Source organism: Rhineura floridana, chromosome 15 (genome assembly GCF_030035675.1).
Source record: "Rhineura floridana isolate rRhiFlo1 chromosome 15, rRhiFlo1.hap2, whole genome shotgun sequence".
Lineage (NCBI taxonomy): Eukaryota > Metazoa > Chordata > Lepidosauria > Squamata > Rhineuridae > Rhineura > Rhineura floridana.
Genome location: NC_084494.1, coordinates 26,473,303 through 26,495,260, shown reverse-complemented (window position 1 = coordinate 26,495,260; position 21,958 = coordinate 26,473,303). Strand labels below are relative to the sequence as shown.

The window sequence follows — 21,958 nt, the reverse complement described above, 5'->3', positions numbered from 1 at the left end:
CATTTTTTTCCCAGTGATAAAAAAGACCCACAATATTTTGCATCTCCAAAATGCATTTCTTCTCCCACTTAGAACATCCATTGGTTTTGAAGCACTGGACAGAATGTGGTTGTATATTGGATAAGCACCTGTGACCTCAGTAGGATAATACATCCTCCTTCCATGTCTTGGCATTTAATATTTTAAGTAGCTGTACACTCCAGTGAGTGGAAGCTGCCAAATAAGACCATCAGCTCTTCTACTCACTATTGCTTGATATTGACTAGCAGAGACTTTCCAGCATTTCTGACAGGAGTCTTTCCCAGTCCTACCTGGAGATGCCAGGGATTGAACCCAAGGCAAGATCATCTGCATACAAACATGTGCTTTGCCACTGGGCTGCACCCCTTTCCTGTGATGCTGCCACAGAGTGCCAGTAAGATCAGCCAGATGGGAGGCAGTCAGATCTAGTCCCACCAGTAGTAAGGCCATTTTAAGATGGTCCTTAAGATGGCAATGTGCATTACTTCAAAACATGGTGACCCAGCCCAGTTGCATTCTCCACACACCAGCGCTTACTCTTCTGAGTGGGCCCTGGACTTCTGCCCCAAAGTTTTGCTGTGATGGGACCATGGACCCCCACCTTTTCCCTGACATGCTTGCTTTCTACATACAGGGATGTCAGATCCTGGAAGGTGTGGAGGAAATGGCAGCAACCCCTCCCTCCCCAGCCGTTTCTCCTGAGCCCCCTGGCCTTTCATCTCTGTATGTGGGATGCAAACTACCCTGTACAACCTAAGCTATGCTGTTCCTGTTAAGTACTGTGGAGGACATTCTCCCATCACCAGTGCTGAAGTAAGATTCGTCATGAAAGAATGTAGCCCTTGGCTGAAAAAAGTTCCCCTCCACTGTTTTAGACTGTAAGCTACTCAGGGCTGTCATAGAATAGTAGCACTGGAAGGGACCCATAAGGCCATCGAGTCCAACCCCCTGCTCAATGTAGGAATCCAACTAAAAGCATGCACGACAGGCAACTGTCCAGCTGATCTTGCTTGTCTTGCTTAGTTTGCTCTAAATCTCCATGTAATTATTTACTTTTGGGAATTTGTACACTGCCTTCCAATTTCATTCTTAGAGTAGTAATCTATGGCACAATATTAATTTCAATTTATGAAGCATCTAAAATAGCAAGATGGTGGTGAAAAAAACTAAAAACAAGCAAGCTCAGTTTGCAGGCATACAGTTTAAAGATTGTGACTATTTTTGATGCTATAAAAATAATAGTCTAGATTAATCAACAAGTCCTTTATCTTTTGTCTACTGACCTGTTTTGGCTTGTGTCCACAACCAATTGCAGCTTCCTACTGTTTATTCGTACACCAAAATAGACAAAAGTGTGCTTGTGATCTGCAATGTACATATATGCACGGTGGATTTCCCCTTCCCTTCTTCATCGGGCTTGAAGTGATTTTTTGTGTGTGCAGAAAATTTACCAAGACAGCAGTTACAGGGAGATGGGGGAAGTAACAGAGGAGCAAGTGGGAGGTGCCATCCTTTATTGCTATGCTACAGGTCTCCTTAGGGGGCTGGAAAAAAGATAGTTTTCTTCTGGGGCTTCCTGCATCGTCGCACGGTGACAGTGACAGGAGACGGATCCAGGGGCATGCCTGCCACGGGCGGCATCGTGCCAAACTGCAAGAAGCAAAAAGAAGGGCTTGTTATGGGGAGCGATGATGATGGTGGCGGTGATGCAAAGCAGCAAGCTAGAAATCTGTTAGAGGTGTTGCAGCTAGCAACAGAGCAATGCAGCTACAAGGGTGTTTTATTTTCTGCAGCAAATGTGGAAAGCATGGAAGTAAAACAGACATGGACTTGCTTGCATCTTGAATTGTGATCATGCATATTATGCCTGACAAAGCTGGCTTGCCCAGAGAGCCCGTGTGGTGTTAGTTAGTTATTAGATTTATATCCTGCCCTTCCCCCCAGTAGGAGCCCAGGGCAGCAAGAGTGTTGGGCTAGGACTGGGGAAAATCTAGACTCTTATCCCCACTCATAATTACATCCACATCATACATTTAAAGAAGACACACTAGTGGTCCATGAGTTTCATTCAGGTGGTCTGTGGCATGCACCATCTTTGATCTTATGCAACATCAAATATGTGCCTGCTTTCTTGTGTGAGCATGGGACAGGCTGCAGTCCTATGCACACTTACCTGGGTTTTAACTCAGTGGGACTTACCTCTGAGTAGATCAGGGGTTCCCAAACTGTAGTCCATGGACCATTAGTGCTTCATTTAGCTGGTCTGTGGCATGTACACATGAAATGTTCATATTTATTTTTAATTTTTGCTCCTTTTGTTTCTTATATTGTGTTTTATTGCATTACAATTTGGATTCTATGGAAAATACAATGTAAGAAGCAAAAGAAGCAATAAAATACAATGAAAAATCATACAGCTTTGAGCATTGCTACAAGAGACAGTAAAATCATTAAGTGGTCGGTCAAGACCCTCAGCAGTTTTTCAACTGGTCTGTGGGGGAAAAGGTTTGGGGACCACTGATTAAAGCACTCTTATGCAACTTTAACAAATACAACTTCTCCCCCCAAATCCTGGGAACTACAGTTTGTTAAGGGTGCTGAGTTGTAAGGAGACTCCCAACAGAGCTGGAATTTCCAGCACCCTTAGCAGACTACAGTTCCCAGGATTCTGCGGGGAAAGCCATGACTCTTAAAGTGGAATATGAGTGCTTTAATTGTATAGTGTGGATGTGACCTCTGTCATGAAGCTCCCCAGGAGATAAAGGGCCAGTCACTACCTCTCTGTTTAGCCAGAGTTGTTGTGCGGATAAAACAGGGAGGTCGCAGGGAGAAAACTATGGATTTGGATCCAGACTGTACTTAGCTCCAATTGAAATCAATGTGAAAAATTAGCTGCGCCTTTAATTTCAGGATGAGTAAGGCTCAACTAACTTGTTTGTCTGCATCCAACTCCATGTATGCCATCTTGAACTCCTGGAAGGAAAGGCAGGATATAATGTGGAAATGTAATAAATAAATCAATCTCCTAGATGCACAAAAATCAGTGCTTAAAGAGGTTAAGCACCAGTGTACACGTGTATACTGTCACGAATGTGGATTTACAGTAGATGGGTTGTTGGGGTCCCCTTCAGTTCTGTAATGTTGTAGCTGTAGACACAATTCTGCAGAAAAAGGGGACTGCTGAAATTATCACAACTAGTTTCTCTATTGGGTAAATAGCTTGCCGGGTCTGTTAAGTATCTACTCTGCAATGTAAACTTTGTATTGTAAATAGTTGGAGGTCCTTCGGGAAGGGGCGTCTTTCTTCTCCTTACCCCTTGCTTCCTCTAGCTACAGGTGGAGTCACCAAGGTGTTGTCCGCACACTTGAGGGAAAACAATAACCTGACAATTTTCGGAACTGGAGCTCGAAAGAGACACAAGCTGCATTTAAAGCACATTCCAGCCCCCACCCTGCCCCCAAATCCTGGGAACCGTAGTGCTGGGAATTGTAGCTCTGTGAGAGATAAACACAGTTCTCAGGATTATTTAGGCGAGGAAATGTGCTTTAAATGTTTGGTGTGTACATAGCCACAGAGGCCTGACTTACTCTCTGGAAGAATTCAAAGCTATGGTTTTGGTGCCCCCCTAGAAACCTACTGGGAAAGGAGGATCTGTTGGAGTGGGGATGCTGTGTGCCTTTCCATCTTACGCTCATTCTATATGTATATGTGTGATTAACCTTCTATCACAGGAAAATGCCGCTAGTCTCCAGTGACCTTCATTCCAAGGAAACCAAGCCCAAGATATGTGCTGGGATCACCTGAAACTTCTCATCACTTGGAGCTAGGGGTGCGCATAAGAATATTTTACTTTCACACACTTGTTTCTGTTCTAGTGCTGAAATAGGGAGGACTTACTGAGCAAGTCCTTGTAGCTCAAATTGGGCTGCAAAGAAGTGAGTTAATATACTTCTATTATTTGTTTACAGGAGTCCCTAACTGACATGTGGGCTATGGGTTTTGTAACACAGGGTGAAAAATGTTAAAATTGGCACATAACTAGTTGACAGTCTTATGTTCACCAAAAAGCCTGCAGATTTATTTTTTAAAAAAATGCCACCTCCTGCACGTTGAATTTTACAAATAAAAATGTTACCAATTTGAAATGTCAGGTTTCATTTATCGACATTGCATTTATTGACAGTTCTGGCTTTCCAACAGGATCAGTGTCCTTAAATTAGGCTGCAAGTGATACTTCTGCAACAGGCATGCCTTTCTACATTCCTTGGAGGCCAGACTCTATGCTATGTGCAGAGCACACACCCACACCCAGGACTGTGCAGCTCACCCTATAGGGTGCACTCCACTTTCCAGCACCTGCCACATTGAGAGCCCTAATGCGGAGTAAGTATGCAGTGTCAGGAGTCAGATTATCTAGGTGTTCTTCGGTCTTTGAGCAAAACCAGTGGATATTCTTGCCTTGACCATCCAGCCTGGCCTCCTGGAGTTGCAGCTCATAGAAGGAAACCAGCTCGCCATTGCGCGGGCCTGACCAAGAGACCTGCGGAGGAGAGAGAATTAGTATCATGCAGAAAGCTGATAGGGGAGCTTCTTGACCTGCCCTCCCTCGCTCCTTCAGGGAAATATGTGTAAGGGGTCCTTTCACCTGTGTCCGGAGGAAATAGGCATGGCCAGTAGGGGATGGAGGCAAGCAAGCAGAGTGCATCAACCAACAGAGACCCTTAAGAGTTCTCTGTGACAATACAAGGAATCTTGGGGGCACTTCAGACATCCTGTTTATTGAGCATTCATTCTTATTTGTTTGCAGGGAGATTAGATGGCGTTGGCTATTTACTGAGCATTCATTCTGATTTGTTTGTGGGGAAGTTAAATGATGTTGCATCAAATCAAGGGTTATCTCACACTTTACCCAGTGTTTTCTTTATTGCAAAAAGTCAGAATGAGTGTGTGTGTGTGTGTTGCGCAAAATCCCCCAATCAGCTATAACTGCATGGCCTAAATTTGCCAGTATGTGACTAAATCCCACCCGGAAATAGAGACAGTCTGGAAGAGCCTTTGGGATTCTCTTGCTGTTGCAGGCCTAGCAAGACTGAGTTTAAATAACATGTACTTCCAACCTAAACAGAGAGCACACTCTCCAGTCCTCAGCAGCATCACAGACGTCCCAAGTGACTCTAGATCTGGATATCACAAAAGAGCTGATGAAGTATTGAATGAATGCATGGAGGTGTGTGTATGGGTTATCAGAATTGCACCCACTAGTCTCACCCTTGACTTCCATTTGTTTAAGGGGAAGGGTCATAGCTGTGGTGGAGCATCTACTTTGCATGCAGAAGGTCTCAAGTTTACTGCCCATCACCTCCAGGTAGTGCTGGGAATGCCCCCTGCCTGAAACCCTGGATAGCTACTGCCCATCAGTCTAGACGGGGGTTCCCAAATTGTGGCCCATGAGCTTCATTCAGGTGGCCCAAGTATGTTCCCATTTAATATTCTTATTGGTTTTGTATTGTATGTTTATTGCTTCTTTTGTTTCTTATATTGTATCTCAGTTTGAATTCTACGGAATGCTACAATATAATAAATAAAATAGACAATAAAAATGCAATTAAAAATCATATCGCATTTAGCACAGTGCCTTATAGTTGCTGCAACAGGCAGAGAAATCATTAAGCGGTCCACCAAGACCCTCAGCAAATTTCAAGTGGGTCTGTGGAGGGGAAAAGTTTGGGTTCACTTGTGTAGACCATATTGAGCTAGATGGACCAATGGTCTGACTCTGTATAAGGCAACTTCCTAGGTTCCCTTTTGCATGGAGCACGCACGCACGCACACACAGAGTAACTAGTTATGTAGTGATAAATTCAGAAGTGCAGGGTCCCCTCATGATAATCACGGCTACACATCCTCCCCTTTTTTTATTTTGCTTCTGGGTTGAGAATGAGATCCTTGTTAATGCTAGATATCTCTAGAAGCCAATCAGCATGAAAGGGGAGAGTGTTAGCTGCTGAAAAGAGTCTTTGCAATGGCAGACTCACCTCCTTTCACTCTGATTGGCTCCAATCAGCAGGAAAGGACAAGGAAGCATGTTAGAAGACTCTTCTCAGTGGCTAACACACTCCTCTTTCATGCTGATAGGATGCTGAAGACATGGGGATCCTGCTCCCAAAATGTAAAATGTATTTGTTGTACACCGCCCAGAGAGCTATGGTAGTGGGGCGGTATAAAAATTCAATAAATAAATAAATAAATAAAATAATAAATAAAGGGTCTAAGACCCCCCCAAACCCTGGACAACTACACCCCTGAAAGTAACGTAGGACTCTGCCTTGTACCATAGGGATGAAAGGATCTGTCAATTTCGCTTCTCTCAGTTTCTCCTTTTTCTGATCTTAAATTCTGATCTTCCACATTTCTGCAGTATTTTAAAAAAACTCCTCATGAAAATTTTTCAGCATTTTGGCGTGAATTTATCCTAATAAATACATTTTTGTATGTAGTTTTGAGTCATATACACATTTTTGCAAGTGTTGTATCCGAATATAATGTATTTATGTATGTTAATTTCACCAATATATTCATTTGGTGCACAGTTTCCTCTAATATATGCATTTTTGTAAACATTGCTCGGTTGGAGAACTGCATCACACAATTCAGGTAAGTGTGAATTTTGAAGGATGGCTGAGTTTCAGTTCTCATATTGTTTCGGAAAGTGCGAATTTGATAAATTAAATGCAAACTGAAACTAATTTCTCCCCCATCCCTGTGCCACACAATTGGTCCATCTACCTTAGCACTGTCTATATTCTGGGGATGGGCAGCCTTCAGGCTTGGGGGATCTACTCTGTTTTTTACTAGAGCCCTGAAACATCAACCAGTGTCAGGAGCAAAATACTGGCTTAGCCAGGTGGGTGAATGCTAAGAAGTAAGGAACAGGCTGCACATGCTCAGCTTCTTTGTCAGCAACCTAATTTATGTGGGAAATTTATATGGGAAAGCTTCTTAGTTATTAGCCAATTGGGAGCCAGAAACCCTTGCCAACCTACTACAAATCACCCAGAGATCTATCAGTGGAGCTTGATTTATGTTCTGCCCGTCGCTGGTCTATACTGGTCTATACTGATGTTCAGCAAATCTCAATGAGTTCAGAGAGGGCTTCTTTCCCACTGCTATCTGAAGATGCCATGGATGGAATCTGGGACCTTCTATATGCAAAACACATGTTCTACTAGCAGGCTATGGACTTCCCTTATAGTTTTTTATTATCTCTGAAAATGGAGAGTCTTGGATCATGGATATAGGAGCCTATGCATGTTCAGGAGCTTCCATGCACACGTGAAAGTCAAGAGCAGGGCGCTAGTGCCAGGACCAATGGGCATAATCATGACTGCACTCCATGTTTTAATTTGTCCCCAAATGAGTGTCAGAATAGCACTCTGTTAAATACATTGTCAGCTGCCCGTTTTGATGTAACATTAAGCTAAACCATGGCTATGCGTGAAGGAGTGAGCATGAGGGTACTCACAGCAAATATTGTGGCTGCCTCACTCCTCCCTGGAGATGTAAAGGCCCAGAAAAAAACAAAAACAGGAACAATTGAAAAAAAATCCACCCCATTTTTCCTGGTTTTTTTTTTTCAGATTTCCCCTACTTTTCAGGAAAAAAATGGAGAAAAAACTATTTCCCTTGAATTTTTCTGTTTTTGCCCCCCAGGCCTTCACACCTCTACCTCCCTTCTGGACCTGCTGCTGCAGTATCAGTAGTTAACCTTAATGTTATATCTGAACCTATTTATTTATTATTACATTTATATCCCACAGTTCTTCCAAGGAGCTAAAAGGCTTACAAACATGGTTCTCCACCTCCCAATTTTATCCTCACAGCAACCCTCTCAGATGGGTGCAGCTGAGAGACAGGGACTGTCCCTAGGTCACCCAGTGAGCTTTATGGCTGAGCAGGGATTTGAACCCTGGTCTCCCAGGTCCCAGAGTGCCACTCTAACAGCTACACCACGAACTTCGACTCATAGTGTGTCTTGCTCCAGACCCTGTAGCCAAGGTCCATTCTTGGCTTACCGCTGGTGGGTTGTCTGGGGGAGAAAAACTACAAGCCTGACTTTGGATGCTCCCAGTAACACAGCAGCAGTAGAACCAGGAGAGGAGTGAAGTGGCTGTGGTTTTTACTTTGAGTACACAGGCTAGCTCCTTCATGCACAGCCGTTGTTTGGCTTTGTGTTATGTGCAAACCATGCCAGTGTCTAATACAACAATATATTCCAAATACAATAATTTTCAGACATCTGAAACTTAGAATATTGTTGCGGGGTAGTTGGCCTAGATGGTCCCTTGAGATTCCTTCCAACTCCACGATTTTCCCCTCTAAGATTTCTGTGAGCAGAGCTATCAAGGGTGGGTTACCCTACGGCAATACATCCTAAGGCCTGAAAAAAAGACTATTTATAGCCTGTGACATTCGGGTTATGTGTCTCAATGGGAGCTAAGATGGCTCAAGAAAACATAAGCGAAGAGGGAAGATTATTCCCCCCATTAGCCAAGGAGAGGGACAAGCCAAGAATCTGTGAAAAAAGAGAACAAAGCAAGCAACCTGCAATTGTTTTTGAGACAAAAGGAGTAGGGACGAACAAAAGGACACAGGAGGCTGAATTGCTCTCTGCAAAAAGTACTGATGGTGCTGGCAGCAATTTTCCTAGGAATCTGACGGGTAGCAATGAATTTGGAACCTCTCTTCAGATGGGTAATCTGTACTTTCTATCTTTGTTCAACCTATATTTGTGTGTAAATCAGGGATGGGGCCCTCCAGGTGTTGTTGGACTCCAAATCCGATAAGCCCAGCCAGCATAGTCATTGGTCAAGGATGCGAGAGTGACAGTTCAGTAAGACCAGGAAGGCTGCAGGTTCCCCATCACAGGAGTAAATAAGCCATATAATACAAAACTCCAATCGCTCTTCAGGAGCTTCCTTCCACATAAACCTAGAGAAGTCCTGGAACCCCGAAACCTCTTACTGCTCAGAGAGTTGGGGTGCATATAACAATATGGGTCCCTCAATGGTGCAGTAAGTGTGATCTCCCCATGTTCAGGTGGTGTACTCTCATCTAGATCAAGCAGGGTCTCACTTTTGGCTCAGAGTGAGCCCTGGCCCTCCAGTCACTGTAACCTAGTGGCAGTGCAGATAGGCCATCTCTTAGCAGTAGGCCTCACCTGAGCGCTGATGCAGTTGACTGTGTGCTCGTGAATGAAGGGCTGTGGTGGCAATTCCACGCACACAGGAGACTCTGAGCCACTGTCGGAGATGCTTGTCTCCCCGTCGCTCATGTCTAGGTCCACAGGGACACTTGGGTTGCTGCTGAGGAGAGGGCGACTCGGTGGGGGCTTGCGAGCATCTTTCTTCGGAACTGACAACCCAGCCAGCAAGTCATCCAAGGTGTGAGGTAAGCTGCTGACCGAGCACAGAATATTTTGGGGGCTCCCAATGGTGCTGCTGAAGCCAGAACTGGATGTGTCGCTACTCTCGCTAAGAATGCTCGTATGACTTCTGTAGAGCTGAAACTATGAAGATGAAGAAACACCCTCACACAGAAATGCACATTCTGCTCAGCAAGCATTTCTTGCAAACTTTGGGTTGTATGCAGAGACGTCCTACCCAGAGTAGACCCATTACAATTAATGAACCTAAGTGAGTGATGTCTACTAACTTGAATGGGTCTGCTCTAATTAGGATTAGCATTGAATACCACCCTTTACATTTATATTCTCCTAGGTTAGAGTTGAGGAACCTGTGGCCTTCCAGATGTTGCTAGACTAGCTTCCGTCATCACTGACCATTAGCCATATTGGCTAGGGCTGATGGAAGCTGGAGTCCAACAACATCTGGAGGGCCCTAGGTTCCTCATGCCTGTCCTGGGCAGATAGATGATTTACCTCCCCACACCCCAACATTTATTCATTTATTGTAAAGATTTATATACTCAAGGTGGCTTATAATACTTTTAAAAACAATAGAACCTAGAGGGAGGTCTTCATTGTCACTTCTGAAAAAAGCAAGAAACGTGTCACACACACCCCTCCTTCTCCCTTTCCTTCCCACAGAGAATGAAATTGACAAAGCTTTCTGGGGCAGGCGTGAAACCGACCAGCAGCCCTTTTCTTGTTTGTATTTGTCATATTACACTTAAACGAATGTATGCTTTTCTGCCTTTATTGATATTTAAGGAGATACACATGCTGGCAATTGCACTTATTTCTCCAAAAAAGCAAGAAATGTGTCACCCCCCCTCCTTCTCCCTTTCCTTCCCATGGAGAATGAAATTGACAAAGCTTTCTGGAGCAGGCTGAAACCCACCAGCAGCCCTTTTCTTGTTTGTATTTGCATATTACACTTAAACAAATGTATGCTTTTCTGATTAGAATCAAAACCCCCAGCAAGTAGAATGAAATTGACAAAGCTTTGGGAGGCAGGCTGAAACCGACCATCCCCCCTTTCTCGCTTGCTGTGCATTGCAGATCTCACCCAGAGCTGCTGCCCAGTTTGCAGGCTGGCAAAAAATAAAATGCATCTGTGCAGTAGTAGCAGACACCCCCCCAACACCCCACCATTGTGATGATTGGTTCAATTCCCCCCCCCCGGGCTTATTCTCGCACATGGGCAAAAGTACAGATACGTGATTGGCTGTAATGAGGAGAAGGGGCAAGGGGAAACGCCCAGGAACTGCCCATCAGCTGTAAAGTCCACAGTATTGCATCCTAACTCCTGAAGGCACAGTGGATGATTCCTGATTTTAAACAGCAAATCACATTTTTGCCGGTATTGCAAGGAGCGGATTTAACCCGCGAAAATGCATAACAGCGTGAGACGTCATTTGGACGACCAAAAAATAATGAACACACATAGCGGGCGTGTCACACATTTCTACACACAGTCTTCAGCTCCATCCTTTCTGCATGCAAGCAAGAGGCATTATCATAGTTCAAAGATGCATTCCAGCCAGGAAGAAGCACTTAAGGAGGACACAGAACAGAGCCAGTGTGGCCTGTGGAGGAGGCATGGTATGGAGAGAGTCCTGAGAGCCAAACAGAGATGACTTAAAGGGCCACATTCAGTCCCTGGGCTTGATATTCTCCACCCCTGATTTATATGATTAAATTAACTAATCTGTTTAGGCAGCACTTTTCCCTCTTTATAAATTAGTTTTGAAAACACAACAGTCTTTGATTATCCTTGGGGGGCTCAGTGCCCAGAAGGCAATCTTAGGAGAGGATCTTCCCCTTCCTGTTCTGGGCTCCCTGTTGGTATCTCAGCATGGTGGCCCACCTTATATATGGTCCCCAATGTTAGTGATTTTGCGCTTTTAAGAAATACACACCTACCATTTTCAAACAGGGGAGAGGTCACGCCCTTAGAAAGACTTGGTGAGGCTTCTCTGTGGCAGATATGATGAGTGGCGATGAATGACTTGCACTTGTAAGGCTGCATCTGTTCACTGGCAGAATGGGAGAATTTTGAGCCTCTCAGGATTAAATAGATGCACATCTCTTCAGCCAGAAGGGTTTTCAACCCTTCTGCCTTCAAGGAACCCCTTCCACATCAACGTGATGGCCCAGGAACCATCTCCTGTGCATTGCAACTTGCAAGAGGGTTTCTTAGCTGCCACTTGGCTCTCCATCATGATTTCCACCCATTCTCCCTTATTATCACCTATGCATGGAACTCCCTTGCTAACTGTCCAGGGAAACAAAACGGAACATGGTTCAGTTGAACAGGGTTTTGTTTTTTGTTTTGCTTTCAGGGCAGTTACCAGAAAATCCAGGAAGCAAAGCCATTTTCCCAGCCGAGGAGGAGAAGGAGAAGGAGAAAGAAACAGCCATTTACCATCAATGAATAGACAGCTTTTGCACTAGGCTCCATTCCTGAACTAATATATGCCCCCAGATCCAGCCAAAACCCCAGGGATGGAGAACCTTTTAAAGCCCATGGGCTTCATTCCCTTCTGGGGCAATCTTCCAGGGCCACTTGCCAGTGGTAGGCAAGGGCCAGAAGCAAGAAGTGGGCAGAACCACTCATGGAAATTTTACCTTTGTACAGTAGGCTCATTTCTATATACATATACCCCTCTCGGTCCTCCATCCAGACAACCACGAGACACTGTCAGAGTTCAAGGAGACATTCTAGCCAGGCAAAAACACTCAGTGAAGATTCAAAGGAGGGCCAGTGAGAGGTATGGTTGGGGAGCAGGTGTGGCCTGGGGAGACTTCCCAGGGCCAGAGGGAGAGACCTGGAGGGCCAGATGTGGCCTGTGGGCCTCGAGATTCCTCATTCATATCCTAGACTTTCTGCAAACTGCTGGACCCTGCTCCTTGGTTCCATCCCTAGACCACTCAGGGTCTATCCAGTTCCTATAAACTGAAGTGAACACATATGTATGCTGCCACCTCTCTCTCTCTCTCTCTCTCTCTCTCTCCATCAGTTTGTTCCTCAAAAGGCACATCTTCCATAAGGACTTAAACTCAGTACTCATTCCCAGCTGTCGCCAAGCTTAACAGCACACACAATCTTATGCAAGTTTCCTCAGAAGTAACTCAGTGGGGCATACTCTCTAGTTAGCTTCTACAGCAGGGTTGGGGAACTTGTGGCTCTTCAGATGTTGCAGGACTCCAACTCCCCTCATCCCCAGCAAGCATGGCCAATGGCCAGAGATGATGGGAGCTATAGTTCAGCAAGAGCCAGAGGGCCAAAGGTTCCCCACACTTGCTGTAGAGCTAACCTTGAAAACAAAGTAGGTGGAAATCATACATTGAATTGTTACAGAGTTTTCTAATTTTCTGCGAGCAGACATTGGTTTCTTGTGTCATGCGCTGCACTCAGATGTTATACAAAACACCAAAGTCCAGAGAAAGCCACAGCCAGGCCGAGAAGCAGGAATGCTGGGTATGCAAGCTATTATAGCGTTCTCTCTGCCCTCGTGGCCAACCCTTGCATTTCAACCCCGCTGCTATCCAGATTTAGGTTGTGTACACACCATACATTTAAAGCACAGGACTTCCCCCAAACAATCTTGGGAATGGTAGTTCACCACTCACAGAGCTACAGCTCGCAGCACCTTAAACAATTTATAGTTCCCAGTGATCTTTCAAGGACATCATGTGCTTTAAATGTGCTTTAAATATATGGTGTGTAGCAGAGCTTGGAAAAGTTACTTTTTTGAACTACAACTCCCATAAGCCCCAGCCAGCATGGCCACTGGATTGGGCTGATGGGAGTTGTAGTTCAAAAAAGTAACTTTTCCAAGCTCTGGTGTGTAGTGTACGCATCCTAATCCACCTCTGCCTCCAAACCCATGGATCTGTAGCTGACTTACTGCCCACAGGATGCCTCGGTACTAGCATACTGGAGGCTATGGGTCTGAAGCTCTGTCCCAGAAAGGTCACTGTTTGCCTAGTCCTCATTATGTCACAGTGCTACCCCCTCCCATTGTGACCAAGCACGCTCAATATGGGATAGGCCTAAGGTGAAGCACTAGGGCCTCTTTGCATGGATATGAACACAGGAGCTAACTGAATCCATACAGTAAATATATGAATGGGGGGGAAACCATGAACACACATTCACTAGTTTATTTATTTCTGTCAATACAGTCATAGCACAATTCTGTGCTTCAGCGTTGCCTGACACAGTTAGAGGCCTATCCTGGCACAATCTCAACATGTGTGATACAAATAGCCAAAATCTCTCAGATAAACTTGTCAGAGAGCATGGAACAAACCAACTGTATATGTTTTTAGGAAAGCCAAAAGCAAGCAGGACTGACACATAAGAGATATCACGTCCTATTGGCTCTGCCGTCTGAAAGGGGTTCTCCTGGTTGGCTGCTGACACCTGCCTCTGCCTTATTGGCTGCTGCTTGTTATATAAGGCCTGTGGTTGCGCTAGTTTTCCGGCCAAGTTTCAGCAAGATATGTATAAGGATAATTAGGTGACCCCTTCTCTGTCATAAGGTGGCCTGAAGAGGGGAAACTTTGCTGTGGGGTGAATGAGGGTTTAACCCTTTATTTGCCAGATGTATTCTCCTTGAAACTCTCCCCCCCCCGGCTGCTTTTACCACTGCCAGTGTCCCAGATGCAGCTTTACATCACCTTTCCAGATAATTGCAAATAGTTAGGCTTCATCTGACAAAAGACATGTCATTTGAAATCTTACTTCCATTTTTATTTTCCAGCCCCAAAGAATGGATTCTGTTAAAAATTCTGTTTGCTTTGGGGTTATAGTTTCCTCCATGGGTGGAAGAAAAAAAGTTTCCTTTGCAGTTTTAAAGGCAAAAGAGATTTTTTTTTTGTCTTCAAGGGTCTCTCTCTCTCTCTCTCTCTCTCTCTCTCTCTGTGTGTGTGTGTGTGTAACAGAATAGGCAGCAGAGACAGCTGGAAAATGCCTTTTAGAGAGAATGCCATTGGCTGCCAAGGGAACAAGGCAAGAATTAGGCTTTGTTAGTAAGTTAGAAAAACAGAAACAGGATCCTGGAAGGCCAGCTTCCGACAAGAATCATCCTGTATGAGGCATCTGAAACCCTGACAGGTTCCAAAATGCATTACTTCCTAAGCAAAACTAGAGTTGCCTGACGGTTGTTACGAGAAGGGTCATGACAAGGATCAACAGCTATTACTGGCAGCCCAGGGTGCCAGTATGGCTTCTGGGGACTTCCTATTCCATGCTCGTATGATAAGGCCTGGCACCAGCAGTCAACCAGATTGGGTACTGGCTGCGGTCTCCAAGGGCTCAGTAGGCCCCCTCACCAGCCGAACCTGGCTGGACCACCACTTCCTGCCCTCCCTTTCTCCCCCGATGGCCATTATAGCAGTGGGTGGGCAGCAATGTCCCTTTTGGAATGGGAGTCAAGCTCAGCTTACATCCTCAATGGCCACCTACCAGCTTAATGTACCCAAAGTGCAATGCCCTGGCCTACTATGGCTTGGCTCCCATTCAAAAGCCCACCGCTAAAATGCCATCCAGGAAGACAGAAGGGATGCTGCCGAGTGGTGTTGCTGCCGGGAGCGAGATGGTTGCATCATGCCGACTGAAGTCTGGCGCCGGCCCTGTTTCACCTCTCCTGGGCCTTAACACCCCTCAATCTGCTGCTGTGGTTATTTTTCTCCATTCCTGGTTTGCTTCTGTCACTGAAGACAGGAAATGGGGGGTGGGAATATCTGAAGCAAGAGATTGTGATGAGTCAGACGAGATAAGGTGAATGGGCTGAGTCAGCAATGGTGAAGAGGAGGACCACTCAGAGAGGGGCCTTCACTGACAGCATTTTGCAGAGGGCCTCCCGCAAACCTGAAAGTGGCACCGAGGGTCCATTAGCCCTCTCCTATCCGCTCCTTTTACTATTAAAGTAAGATTGTACCACCCACCTTACTTTCGTGTGAACTATGGCCTCATCCAGGGCTGCCTCAAGACACTTAACCGCTTAGTCGTAGCTCAATAGTGGAGCATCTGCTTCGCATGCAGAAGGTTCCAGGTGCAATCCCTGGCATCTCCAGGTATGACTGTCTGGGAGAGAGTCACTAGACAATAGTGAGCTAAAGGGACCAACGGTCAGACTAAGCTTTCTATGTGGGGAGGAGAGCCTGGCTGGGAGTCCAGAGTCTGTGAGATCAAATCCCTGGTTGTGTCTCCTGGGTGTCAAGGGCCAGCTAAAGATCACCCCCACAGTGAGTGGCTCAGGGGTCACGTGCCCTGCCACCTGTGCAGCCGTGGGCAACCTGCATAGTGCCAAGGAGCCCAGTTGCCCCCCAGCTGGCAGCTGCGGACAATGAAGGGGCTGGCTTGTGCAGCTGTGGCAAGCTGAGCAGGCCCTAGCAGCTGGGGAGGACTAGCCTCAGAGGGAGGCAATGGTCAACCCCCTCTGAATACCGCTTACCATGAAAACCCTATTCGTAGGGTCGGCATAAGTCGAGATCGGCTTGAAGGCAGTCCATTTCCATTTTCATGACTGTTGGCCAGGCTTACTAGGGCTGATGGGAGTTTGGAGTCCAATATCCTATGTTGCTTGAGAAGAACAAGATGGTACTCCCCCCACCCATTCCATGTACAGAAGCTGACTTGACTGGGAGTCAAATCTTATTTCAACACTGGGGACGGGACAGCATCCTCTCCACCACACCAGAGGGCAGGAGGCTAGATTAGGGAATGCAGGGCATGCCATGTGGCACACATAACACTGTCCTCCAACAGAGGGGAATGGCTGGGAGCAGTCAGGAGGAATGGTAGGTCAGCCACGGCTTCCCTCTCCCTACACTGCAACTACCACCTAAGGTGATCATCTCACTATGCCTAATGGTAGGGCTGGCCTTAGACCCACCACATGTGACTTGGCCATCAAAATGAATGGCTGATTGTCATGCCTTTGCAAGCCCTTTCTCAAATCAGAATATGGCCTCTATTTTAAAACAGAAACAAACCAGGCTGCATGCACATCATACATTTAAAACACATGGCTTCCCCCAACAAATCCTGGGAACAGTAGTTAACCCCTCAGAGAGCTACAATTCCCAGCATCCCTAACAAACTACAGTTCTCAGGATTCTGGGGGAAGTCATGTGCTTTCACACATCCAATGCACATTTAAAGCACGTGACTTTCCTCAAGGATTCTAGGAACTGTGTTTTTCCCTTCAAAGAGCTACAAGTTCACAGCGTCCTTAACAAGCTACAGTTCCCAGATTCTTTGGGGGAAGTCATGTGCTTTAAATGTGCATTGGATGTGTTTTTAAATGTATGTTGTGGATCTCCCCAATATATGGTGTGTATGTAGCCCCCAAAAGACAGACGTATACTGCCTTTGATCATGGTTGTTTTAGTCTTGTGTATGGATTTTTTTAAAAAAATTGTTACTTTTTGGTGTTTATTGGTGGTGGGTATTTTTATTAGCTGCTTTATTTGCATTGAAAGGCAGGATTAATTTTTTTGAATAAATAAAAATTCATATATTTTTTAAAAAAAACATAGGTGCTGCCATCTGGCGTTTTAAGCAGCATGCTCCTAAGTGTCGGCTGTCTCCCTGGTCATCTAGAGAAATGTGGCATTCCCGGTGTTGCAGCAAAGAACATTTGAACATTGACATTTCAAGGACAGGACTGGGGGAAAGCCTCTAAAATCCTATCAGCTCCACCTCTGGGAGGCAAGAGTCGCAATGTCTCTTTGACTGTGATCTTGGCCGCTGTTGTGCTTTTTCTTGTTGGGCGGGGATGGAAAAAGGCAGCTGGTGGGAGCAGCTGGTTTCTTGCCCACTCCCGGCCTGATCCTTGCCGCCTCATCCAGTTCAGAGTTGTGGTGGCACAGAAGACCCAGGTAATCAGTAACTGAGCGTGTGCTGCCAAAGGGTTCCTCCCCCTCCCACTGCTGCACTTGAGCCTGTTCTGTTGAACAGGGAGATCTGCTGACCTTCTTCCCTTCCCTTTCTCCCACTCCCGCTGTGCGTGTACCAAGAGCTAAGAGACCCATTTGTTTTGGCAATATCTCCCTCTGTTCTGTATCCAGCCTGGGATGAAAGTCCTTCTTGGTTATTACCCACCATGGAAAATCACATAGACATTGGGAAAAGAATGATCAGGAGGACAGATGTATGTTACAAAAGTAGGATGACGATTCAGATCTATTAGTCACTTGATACCCGAAGGTCCACAAGCAACGTACACAATGTTAAAACAAAAACAAATAAAGCACACTATAAAAACATAACAATGAACAACAACACAACAATAGCAATAGCGCCCCTGCACAGCCACAGGGTTTGGCAGCATATTAAAACAAAACATCATCTCAGTCTATCAAATGTCTGGGAGAAAAGGAATGTGCTGACAAGATGGCAATGAAGGCGTCAGGCAGACCTCACTGGGGAGCATATTCCACAGATGGAGAGATGCATAGGAAGCTACCTTATACTGAGTCAGACCATTGGCCTATCTAGCTCTGTATTGTCTACACTGACTGGCAGCAGCTCTCCAGGGTTTCAGACAGGACCCTACTTAGAGATGCCAGGGATTGACCCTGGGACTTTCTGCATGCAAAGCAGAAGCTCTAGCTCTGAGCTATGGCCTTCCCTAAACCCTGCAGGTACAGCGGTTTTATCTAACAATCCAACACAGAAACACTGGGAAAATGCAAATTAGAGCTATTTGGGACAGATATAGAGAAATCCTGCCTGCTCAGGTTCAGGGCTGTCCCAAGACTCTTTAGATCATGGATAGCCAATGTGGTGCCCTGCAGGTGTTGTGGACTGCAGCTCCCATCATCCTTGATTGTTATCGTGCTGGCTGGGGCTGATGGGAGTTGTAGCCCACATCTGGAGGCCTTCACGTTAGCTACCTCTTGCTTAGGTGCTAAAGTCTATTGCATCACTTACTTCAAAGTGTGGGTATACCAGTATTGCTGCTTCTCTTTATTCTGCTGGGTGAAGCCCCAGATGTCTGCCCTACCGTCTTGTCCTGATAGCACCATTGCTGGCTTTAGTCCAGTGATTCCCAAACTATTTTTCTCCCATGGGCCACTTGAAAATTGTTAAGAATCTTGGTGGGCCACTTCATGATTTTTCGGCTTGTTGTAGCCATTGTAATGCACTGTGCTAGATGCTGCCCGATTTACAATTGTGTTTCTATTGATTCTTTTACTCCTTATATTGTATTTCAAGTTGCATTTCATAGAATTCAAACTGCAACACAATTAAATACAATATAAGAAATAAAAGAAGCAATAAAAATACAATTAAAAATCAGTATGAATATTTAAAGTGGACATGCTGCGGCCCACGTGATGGAAGCTTGTGGAATGCTGGTGGTCCACAGACCACAGTTCAGGAACCCCTACTTTAGATAGCTTTGTACCTCTAAACAAATAGAAAAGGCTTATGCTACAATGCTGCTGTCAGCAGCTACAAATATTGAAAGATGACAGCAGACACCATTGGAATCTACTGGCCAAAATGGACTGCTACATTTTGTTTCACAGTAAGGCTGACCCTGCAGTAAAGAAAAGCATCAATTCTCACATGCATTTTAGGCAGTACAAAAATATGGGTCTCTCAACAGCCAAATTCCTCCAGACATCCATTTTACTGCACCTTCATGATGATTTGTGCTTGTGATGCTATCGGGGCAGTCACACACAGTCCTGCTTTCAATGCTGTTTATGTCTGTAAAAGTTTTGGGGTGGTCACACCGCTTCCTTTCCAATCAGTGCACATCCTGTAACGACCTGCTGACATCCTGTAACTTTTTATACCTCAAATGTTCTCATTTATTTCTATCCCAGTTTTGTTCCACTACAGCCTCTCTGGTCAGCAATAATGTGGTAGCATGGAAGAAGCATTGCAGCACAACTAATAAAGTGGAATGACTCCACCACAAATGCACTTTTATGGTGTCAAGAACATGTTGCAGAATATGCCTGCAATGAAGCGTCAGTCTGGAGGGGCCCTTGTTAGTTACTAAATATGTGTTACATTTAAATGCTAGGGATCCATGGCACCTATGCAGGTGCAAAGAATGTGTGGGTTCTCAAGTCTAACAGTGCAGCGCAGAGGGGGTGCTACCATGAAGGAAATGGAGGCATAATAGTTTGAGTGATATTAAGGGTTGAAGCATGGGAGAAAAACAGATCTGACCCACATGAAGGCCAGTATGGTACACTGTAAGGATCAGCATGTTGGACTAGTACTATGGAGACTCAGGTTCAAATCTCAGTTCAGCTCCCTGGGTTGACTCTCGACCAGTCACTCACTCAGCCTACCTTACCTCACAGGGTTGTTTTGAGGATTTTAAGAAAGGGTTGGGAGAAAGAACATACATTGCCCTGAGCTCACAGAATCATAGAGTTAGAAGGGGCTTCTAAGGCCATCGAGCCCAACCCCTTGCTCAATGCAGGAATCCAGATTAAAGCATACCCAACAGAGGTGCCTGTCCAGCTGCCTCTTGAATGCCTCTAGTGTTGGACAGTCCACCACTTCCCTAGGTCATTGGTTCCATTGATGTACCTCTCTAACAGTTAGGAAGTGTTTCTTGATGTTCAGCTGAAATCTGACTTCCTGCAACATGAGCCCATTATTCCGTGTCCTGCACTCTGGGATGATTGAGAAGCAATCCTGGCCCTCCTCTGGTGACAACCTTTCAAATACTTCAAGCTCCTTGAAGGAAGGGGTGGAATATAAATGAAATATAGGCCCCATCTAACCCCTCCTGCTCAGACCTGGAACATGAACAGGAGCTATGCATGAGTGCACAGTAGTGCCACCTGGGCAAGACTTTGGGGCAGAAGTTGGGGGTCCCATTCAGCAAAATGAGCTGGAGGGCCCCCAAATGCAGCAGAGCTGGCTTGCCATTTAAGGAGAGGGGCATATGAAGACCATTACCTAACTGCACCACTGAGAGCGCATGAGGTTTGCACATGAAAGTACATGACGTTTGTGCAGGAGAACTTCCCCACAGCAGGGGTGGGGAGGGGAATTGTGCCCCATGTTAGTTAGCATAAAAGATGTTTCCCTTTTTCTTTTTCTTCAGTTGGATCTTCTGCGTCAGATCCCAACACGTCTTGGGCTTGTCCTGATCTGAACCCATTTCAAATCTTCATCCATTGACCCACGCTCTCTGGCTCCTCTCACTTTCCCTTTCCTTGGGTGACGTTTGCCCGAACTGAAGAAGCGCAAAGGCCTCAGGAAAGCGGCTGCAGGAGGAGGAAGGGGCCCTGGTCAACCTATGCCTGCGGTCTGAGATTCTTCCAGCGAGTTTATATGTGAAATAGACGGATGTGTTGCCACCGGCTCCTCCTCCTCCTTTTCCCCTCTGGAGAGGCTTTTTGAGTCGCAGGTGCGGAGTGAGCCGTGGACAATGGGCGCTTTGAGAAAGGAGCCGCGCCATGGGGGCAGGGAAGCGGCGTGTGCATCCAGCGGCTGGTGATCTCAACGCGCTCTAGGGAGGCACCCTCTCGAGCGCAGGGAGGGCGTGCCAAGAAGAGCAGACTTTTACCTTGCTCCGTTTGAACACACTCCGTGGATGCCACATTTTGGGAAAGATCCATTCACCATCGGATTTTGTTTTAGCCCGAAGCTTTCTTGCACTATAATAGCAAGCGGATAGTGCCCGCAGGAGGGAAATCTTAAACTGGAAGGGTGTCCACTGTACGGGACAACCCCGGACCCACCTCTCAGATCTTAATTGGGGTCCCAGTTCCGGCCAGTTTCTCTCGCCAATGGAAATATAGGAAGGAGACCCAGATGTAGGGGCTTCTGGGAACGCGCAAAGTGCCTTTCCTTCACATCTCCCTAACTCCAGAGTCCCGCGCTCTTAGGGAGGAAGCGCTTCCAGATTAGAAGGTGCTATATTGGTGATGGAAATTAAGTATCCTCTAACCACACATATCCCCCGCACACACACACTTATTCAGAAGCCAGGATCATTGCGTCTGGCCACCATTGGAGACACACACCGTGTTGGGATGGGTAACCTGTGGCTCTCCAGATGTTGCTGGACTACAACTCCCATCATCCCTGACCATTGGCCAGGCCGGCTGGGGTGATGGGAGTTGGAGTCCAACAACATCGGGAAGCCCCTTTGTTCCCTATCCTTGAACTAGGTGTATCCACTACAGGCAATTCGTAGGTCGTCCCCCCCCCATTATTTAGGAATCCTCACTATCCCGGGCCATTGTTGCAAAGAACCCAGGAGTCCTGGTTTCTCCCTCTTTCAGAGAATCCACTTTCAAAGCTGGGAATGGAACTCAGGAATCCGCTCCCCCCCTTTCCAACCACAGACGTCGGTCTGTCTGTCCTCTCCATGCCCCACTTCCCTTTAATCCTAAAAATCTCGAGTGCCTTGGCAGGGGCTGGAATGCAGGCCTTTTAAGCGCCTCCCACCTGTTAGCCGCGCCCATGGCGTGGTCTC

The 21,958-nt window shown here is 46.1% G+C and overlaps 1 protein-coding gene across 1 annotated transcript; it reads right to left on the bottom strand.

Annotated features, from left to right (window-relative positions):
- Positions 1-1,424: 1,424 nt before the first annotated feature.
- Positions 1,425-21,722, bottom strand: FNDC8 (fibronectin type III domain containing 8). Its single transcript, XM_061597725.1, has 5 exons — positions 21,710-21,722; positions 20,680-20,741; positions 9,240-9,587; positions 4,350-4,562; positions 1,425-1,671 (listed from the first exon to the last, which is right to left on the bottom strand). Exons 1-5 carry the CDS (start codon positions 21,720-21,722, stop codon positions 1,558-1,560), a joined length of 750 nt encoding a protein of 249 aa, XP_061453709.1. The 3' UTR covers positions 1,425-1,557.
- Positions 21,723-21,958: the final 236 nt, after the last annotated feature.

What these genes read in the sequence shown, in the direction of transcription:
- FNDC8 (XM_061597725.1), bottom strand. An exon ending in GTCACCCAAGGAAAGGGAAA is followed by an intron (nt 9,588 to 20,679) that starts GTGAGAGGAGCC and finishes TCATCTTCATAG; the next exon opens with TTTCAGCTCTACAGAAGTCA. An exon ending in AGTGGAGTGCACCCTATAGG is followed by an intron (nt 1,672 to 4,349) that starts GTGAGCTGCACA and finishes TGCTTCTTGCAG; the next exon opens with TTTGGCACGATGCCGCCCGT.